This window comes from Bidens hawaiensis, unplaced genomic scaffold (assembly GCF_021521415.1).
Source record: "Bidens hawaiensis isolate Kalapana, Puna unplaced genomic scaffold, B.hawaiensis_p1.1 tig00011542_1, whole genome shotgun sequence".
Classification (NCBI taxonomy): domain Eukaryota; kingdom Viridiplantae; phylum Streptophyta; class Magnoliopsida; order Asterales; family Asteraceae; genus Bidens; species Bidens hawaiensis.
Genome location: NW_027491904.1, coordinates 259,578 through 267,201, shown reverse-complemented (window position 1 = coordinate 267,201; position 7,624 = coordinate 259,578). Strand labels below are relative to the sequence as shown.

Sequence of the window (7,624 nt, the reverse complement as noted above, 5' to 3'; positions counted from 1 at the left end):
TTGGCTCGTAGAGGTACTAAATTGGTTTCACAAGTATTAGTTCATTGGCATGGTGTTCCTCTTGCCGATTCCACTTGGGAGTTTGAAGATGAATTTCAATTGAGATTTCTTTTTTTTTTTACATTCTTGAGGACAAGAATGTTTTCACCAGGGGAGCTTTGTTAGTATAAAAGTAGAAGTTCCAGGTTCATTTGGTCATTGTTCGATAGTTAAAGGACTGAAATTGTAAATAGTTGTAATAGTTGGGTGAGTTGTTAGTTCGTTGAGTTCGTTATATAACTACTGAATTGATCTGTAAATGAAGGAAATGAAGGGTAGCTATTGATTGTGGTTTCTTCTTCTCTCTTGATTCTCTTATCTCAATTTTTAGCTAACAATCATCAAATAAAGGAGACTTATGGGAAGTCTTGATCTTTGAATAGGAAGATGATACAATGATTGATACTTTCATCTGATGGATGATCGTTCGTTAAGATAGAATTTAAGGTTCTAAAGGAATATTAAAGATCTCTAATGTCTAATAGTGATATCTAATAACTCTTTCATATCTGATAGGTATCTAAGAGTAAAGATCTCTAAGAGTGATCTCTAACTCCTTTATCAATCAGTCAATCAATCAAGCTCTGTATATCCCACCGCATAGCACGCTATCGGTAGGGTCAGGGGAGGGTGGGATGTAGGCAAATCTTTCCTCTATCCGTGAGAATAGAGAGGTTGCTTCCAGAGAGACCCCCGGCTCATAAAGCTACATACAGGTAAACAGAGTAAACATACACCCTACAAGCAAAGACACTTAGCAATATATAAATAGCAAACTACCAAATAGCAATGAATCTGTAACCTACTAAGAATAGAGCATAAGAAGCAAAAAGCAGCATCAAACAAAATATATACATAAACAACGAGTCGAAAACAAAATATATACATAAACAACAAGGAGTCGATAGGTAGCTAAGAGTAGTGATCTCTAATTCCTCAAGTCTTTCATAATTGATAGGTATGTGAGTAATCAAGATCGCCCCTAAGTATTCATTATTTAATTGTCACGGACCAATTATGTCATATTGATAAACTTAATTTGAATGATCGGGTTATTTCCAACAAGAGAAACCTTTTTTATAGATATCTTTGTAATAAAATTTTTTTAGGTTTATACTTGGAGTTACTCTTCATGAGTTTAAGAACAAAACTATAAGCCATACAATCGTATAAATTCAATTTCATTGCTAAATATGATGATGTGTGTAGTTTTACAGTAAAAATATTGTAACACGACCAAAGTCCAAAACCGTTACAAAACAACACTTACACGTGGCTAAACAAATTACAATTTCAGTTAATTAACTTAATAAATCAAAATGACAAAATACATACCATTCATTGGCAAGATTTCTATTCAACAGCATAAGTTACAGTTTCTACCTCGGTGGGACGCCAAAACGACTTCTCTACACATAGCAACCCTTCCTTGTCCTTGTTGTATGTAAGTTTAATGTTCCAGTTCATAGATTTTGCCATGTTTTCCACCTCGGCAATCGTCTCAATATTGTCCCGCACGATTAGTTTACCTTTCGGTCTTAATATTCTGTCAACTTCCGCCATCAACCCTTGTAACTTACACCTGTGACACAAAGAAAACTCACCTTTTGTTATCAAAACACGACATAAATAGTCATTCTTGTCAAAAACATCAACCTTAACCCAAACACACTTAAAATCATGTAACACAAGCGCAACCCGTTTAACCCTTCATCTACAGAGTCAAAGGGGTTGGCGGTTGTAATCAAATTGTAAATATACTAAACGGGTTCCAAGGTTGTAATAAACGGATTAAAACGGGTCAACATGTTTACTTCATAGGGTTGACTTGTTTTAAAGGGGTTAAACAGATCAACACGAACACACACCCGCTTATTAAGCGGATTAGATACAACAATCTAAAACCCAATTAATTTCATGTCGTGTCACGCTGAGAAATACAACTGAAGCTCAAAAACATTACCTTTTCTTAACATCTGAAAAAAGATGATCAGCATGAAGAAGATCATACGATCGTGGGTAAGTGCTGAAGGATTCACACCAATCATGATATATGCCAAAAAGTCCACGTTCGTATATAATTGGAAGCGTATCGGGTGAATCAAGAGGTGCAACATTCATCACCCACACCTTAAGATCCCTCATTGCAGCTGCAAATCTACACATATTTGCCAAAATAAAAAAAAATGTCAGAATGAAGATTTCACATGTGAAACCACACCCTAGATGCAAAAATAACAATCCATCATATACTTGTTAACGGGCGGTTTCAGGTCAAAAAGGCCCGCAAAGAATTTTCAATGCATCTAAGGTAGGCCTGTAAACAGACCGAACCTTCAGTGAACCATTCTTGAACCGTTCGTTTAAACTGTTAACAAACGAACACGAACACGAATACCTTCACTTTCTTAACGAACAAACACGAATAAGAAAACCCCATTCGTTTAGTTGTTCGTGTTCAATCATTTGTTTGGTTTAAGTTAAACCGACGAAGATAACATACTCCATTCGTTTACAAGCCTAATCTAAGAACTTAAATAACCTTTTCAAAAGTCAGTTATTATCGAGGTACTCCATTTTTACTGAAGTTAATTTGAGATATTAAGCATCTCTTAGTATATTTGAAAATTTGTTTTGTCATTTTGGGTAAAATTATAAAACATTCCCCTTCTGGTAAAAGAAAATTCTAGTAAGCTGAATCTACTTACCCTCCGTATATGGACCGCATGTCCATGACATTTCTGACAGACGACCAATCAATTCCCAAGCCGGTCAGATAAGACTTTGAAACAACGCGTTTCCAGTGTTCATAATCAGAAGTGAAATCTTCTGGTGCTGCTTTTCCATAAACTCCAACTTCACTAGTCTTTAACCAGTATGGTGGTGACTCCAACCTCTGTGGCCAAGTCTCGGGCCATTTTGATCCACGTGCAGACTCATCAACGGGTACTCTATGCATACATGCTTCAAGTTGTACTTTCCTGAATTCAAGTTGTGGTTTAAGTCATGTTTAGGTCAATATTCAATAATATTTATACCAGAACCAATCTTAATCATTCAATTATAATAAATAAATGAAAATGTTACAGCTGTAAAAGTTTACATGATTTCTCTCTTGACTTGGGGGGGTGTTTGGGATTGCTTATTTTCACCAACTTATAACTTATAAACTTTTGAAAAGTAATAATGTGTTTGGGATTGCTTATATTGTGAGAAGAAAAGTTCCATAAGTTACACTTTTGTAACTTATTAACTTAATGAAAAGTTATAAAGAGGCAAAATAAGGAATCCCAAAGACCCCCTTAATTTCCCTATTTTCTCTCTTCCTCATAACAAGTTTTGTGCATGTGTAAATAAGAGAATTATAGCTAACCTACACGTGTGCAGATATTTATAATATGTATTTTATATCTGCACATATACATTCTTGGTTTTACGAATCATACATTTCTAAGTTTAAGGGAGTTCCTGCATAGATTACTTGTACCTTATGCATAGACTACTTGTACACATAGAGTTAAAAGACGTATTTTGGTTATGCATAAAAAACCTTTGGTGGTACTGTCGCTTCTTTTTTTATAAAAAAATTATTTACCTAATCTCTCTTTTTAGAAAAAAAATATATATTTACTTAATCTCTTATTTTTTTTAGTGTTTTAAAGTTAACTTAAAATATTAACTATAAACAATTTTTTAATATTTTTTAAATAACAAACAGCTCATATACGTGATGTGTGCGCATCCCGCATTACACATCGGCTTTCTGGATCAAAACGCATCCTAGCGCACCGCTCATTTTAAAACCAAGTATACATATCTCAAAGTCAAGTACATTCAAATAGCCATAATGTATTTTAATAGTCATGTCACATGTGGGAATCTCAGATAAAAACACAAATAAATGACCGGTCCAAATGGATTCTCGCAGTTTTCACATTATTTATGGTCATTTATTGAACCCTCCACTATATATAATACGTATATATATGCTAAAGTTCAGAGAACGGCCCAAATAGATTCTCGCAGTTCTCACATTATTTATGAACATGTATTGAACCATCCACTATATACAATATGTATATTTATGCTAAAGTTTAGAGAGATTATCGTTACCAGACTGCATCAGGATCGTCTTTGCTTTCACATAGTGGTGGCTCATTTTGTTGTCTGTTTTCATAGCATTCATTATTAGTTGGTTTTCTGTATATTGCTGCACCAACCTGATTCAATTTATCATTGTTTATCCCCACCAACTCCCAGCACATTGCCTTTGTTAGTTTTTTCATAGCTGCATAAAATGATGGTGGTAAGTGTGTCACAAAGTCTAAATATTTAATATATTAAATGTCAAAGATAAAAGAGCACAAAATTAATCTCAGTTTCCCCCACATACCTTCCCATATTTCCACATCTTCAGTCTTGTTTTGGTAAACTGGAGTAGCAGACCATACAAAATAACCACCAGGTCGCAACATGCGATTAAGCTCCAACAAAAGTTTCCCACCTGCAAAACATAATTTTTATATGTATTTCATTTTAATCACTAAATTAAAACATGATTGCAAGTATCTGATAGTAATTCACCTTCCATGTGCCAGGGGACTCTGCAACGGGCACAATGAACAACATCAAATATTTTGCTTGGGAATGGAAGCCTTTGGGTACCCATAACAGCTGAAATGGCGGGAATACCCCTTTCAAGTGCAAATTGAACTTGAGCTTCGTGTTCATCTTTTGGAGCAAACGACATTGCAATCACGTCTCGTTCAAAAAGATATCCCCCAAAACTAGCAACACCACATCCAACATCCAAAATCACTCGGGTCCTCTTACCCCATGCAATATCAGGATGTGACTGCAATTATAGATTACAAAACATATTTAGTGATAATTTTGACCCCTAATAGGCATGTAAACGAACCGAACATTCAATGAACCATTTGACAGGAAGGCGGTTTATGTTTTTTTATTTAATAAACAAAAGAACATGAATGAACTAATTGTTTGTTTAGATACATGAACAAACATGAACACATGCCTGGTTCGTTTATGTTCGAGAAAATTCGTTTATGTTTGTTAGTTCACGTTTGTGTAAGTTCTTTTGTTTATATGTTCACTTAAATTAAAATATCATTCATTAAAATTTAGCTAGTTTTATTAGCATTTTAGGTACATCAGACTGATGTTCACATTCATCCAGCTATGTTCGTTCGTTTACATTCATGAATCATTCGCTATAAACTTATAATATAACACACGAACATGAGCATATCCATTATCTTAATGAACGAACACAAGCAAGAAACCTGTTTGTTTAATTGCTCAAGTTCAATCATGTGTTACGTTAAAGTTAAGCGAACAAACACGAACATGTCCCGCCTATAAACGAACGAACATCAGCATAATTCATTTTCTTAACAAACGAACACGAACAACAAAACCCACCCTTTTAATTATCTGTATTCAATCATTTGTAAAGTTAAAATTAAACGAAGAAACATGAGCATATCCCCTTTGTGTTCATTCGGTTCGTTTACAGGACTGCTGCATAAAGTTTATTTTTGATGAATATTCATGACGACTACATAAAAAAAATAGTTAAGATTACTAACTTCTTGGATGAAATCTATATAGTGAAGAGCTCCATTCTTAAACTGAGTACCGCCACCAGGAAACGAAAGGTACTCCCCATCAACTTTGACCCAATTTTGATGTCCTTTGACCGCAGCAAGCTTTGTGTGTGGAACGTTACTATACCATATCTGCAAAAAAATAATAAAACACATTTTAAAATCAATCTAGAAGCAATCAACAAGTGAATATTGAAACAATTAAGATGATAATAATTTACCTGTTCTCGGCTTCTAGGCCACTTGATGGGTGTTTTATACCCAACAGGAAGAGGAACAAGACATGTTGGTGACTCATCAGGACAATGTCTTTCCCTGTGTTCAAAATGGCTTCTACCATGTAGGTGTCTAATGGCTTCCAAATTGTCCAAACAAGGAATATAGTCTGCGCCAGCTGTCGTGTTACATGTCTTCCAATTGTAAATGTTTTGTGCTTTCTTCTCAGTTGCTGACTCAGCTGCTTGAGTTGAGAACGCCCCGTTTTGTGCAGTGGTTTCTTTTAGAATCTCAGATTCTGTTGCGCCCGATAAACCGGTTTTGGTATCTTCATCTTTGTTGACCTTTTCTTCCTTCGTTTCTGTTTCATTCGATTCAGAATTCGACTCGTTATTCTTCTCGGTCTCATTCGATTCAGAATTCGACTCATTATTCTTCTCGGTCTCATTCGATTCAGAATTCGACTCATTATTCTTCTCGGTCTCATTCGACTCGTTATTCTTCTCGTTTTCATTCGATTCAGAATTCGAACTCGTCTCTTCTGAATTTGACGTTTCTTCATTTGAACTCGAATCATCATTTCCATTTGTGTTAGACTCCTCAGAGTTGGTACTTTCTTGATTACCCGAATCCTTAACCGTATCATCCGACGCTAGATCGCCTGAATTATCCTCGAACTGGGAAGACACCTTTGCGGAATCTTTCGGCTTCGACTCCTTAGCAACCGGCAAATCAGAAGTCTGGCTGGGAACAGCAGACGACGACATAAACATCCATACTCCAACTAAACAAAACCCTAGAACAACCACAATCGTAGTCGTTGAACAATAGGACTTCTTCCCATCGACCCGGGAATACTTTCCCTGAGCCATAACTTATAACCAACTCTACTTCCTGTGTAAACCTGAATCAGTAAAACAAACACATCAAAATCCAACACCTTTAACAGATCTAAGTAAAAATAAATTCAAAAAAAAACCGAAGCAGTAGATGCATCAGATGCAGGCTTAATTCCATCTAATTACACTTATTATACGTGCATAAACATGAATATAAGCACAAAAATCTCCATAATTGTATTGATCTAGCTGCCGCATTATGATATTAGGTTAGATCTAAACCTAAATTGGATGAAAAGTATAGAATCAGAGGATAACATAACACAACTGTACCTAACTGGAAAACTAAATAAAAAAACTTCAGATCGTAAATTAAAGGCACTAATCATCACAAAAGTAGACTAGAAAACACTAGATCGATGAAATCGGAACGTTAATTGAGGTGAAGCGTAGAACAGAATACAAAGTCAAGCTGATTTCTCAATGCAAAATCAGCAGCAGCATTGTTTTCATCGAAGATAAAGACAGACTCACCTTGAGATGTTAGTGTTGTTGAAGTAAAGATCTGACTTGACTTGAGAGAAATTGTGAATAGAAGGAGGAGGATTGGGCGTAATCGGTGGGAAGAAGATTATGAATATGAATATGAATATAAATATAGAATGGAAAGTGGATCCAGACCGGTGTTAATAATATAATAAGTGTAAATCACACCGACTTCTTTTTTTTTTTTAAGTGGGAACACGTTAATACGGTCGGCACCAGATCTAATCTAATCTAATCTAATCTTACATTTGGAGGTGTGGTGAATAGTAGTTTTAAGGCCGGTGTGTTTTGGTGTTAAGACGTACAAAAAGTATACCCAAATATTCTCAAGATTATGAAACATTTAATTATGCG

General features: G+C 35.3%; 1 protein-coding gene across 2 annotated transcripts; it reads right to left on the bottom strand.

Moving 5' to 3' along the window:
• Positions 1 to 1,199: 1,199 nt before the first annotated feature.
• On the bottom strand, positions 1,200 to 6,791 carry LOC143538294 (putative methyltransferase PMT24). Of its 2 annotated transcripts, XM_077031885.1 has the most exons (9): positions 6,499 to 6,791; positions 5,891 to 6,441; positions 5,652 to 5,801; positions 4,624 to 4,894; positions 4,433 to 4,543; positions 4,153 to 4,327; positions 2,748 to 3,020; positions 2,003 to 2,197; positions 1,200 to 1,621 (listed from the first exon to the last, which is right to left on the bottom strand). In XM_077031885.1, the coding sequence occupies exons 1-9, from the start codon at positions 6,755 to 6,757 to the stop codon at positions 1,393 to 1,395; spliced, it is 2,214 nt and encodes a 737-aa protein (XP_076888000.1). In that variant the 5' UTR covers positions 6,758 to 6,791; the 3' UTR covers positions 1,200 to 1,392. The 2 variants fall into 2 exon arrangements, with proteins under 2 accessions (XP_076888000.1, XP_076887999.1); XM_077031884.1 differs by having other exon boundaries at positions 5,891 to 6,791.
• Between the last annotated feature and the right edge of the window lie 833 nt (positions 6,792 to 7,624).

Excerpts from the sequence above, each read along its gene's own strand:
- LOC143538294 (XM_077031884.1), bottom strand. The coding sequence starts at position 6,757 with ATGGCTCAGGGAAAGTATTCCCGGGTCGATGGGAAGAAGTCCTATTGT. Across the intron at positions 5,802-5,890 it reads GGCCTAGAAGCCGAGAACAG|ATATGGTATAGTAACGTTCC; the intron begins GTAAATTATTAT and ends ATTTTTTTGCAG. Across the intron at positions 4,544-4,623 it reads AGTCCCCTGGCACATGGAAG|GTGGGAAACTTTTGTTGGAG; the intron begins GTGAATTACTAT and ends TATGTTTTGCAG.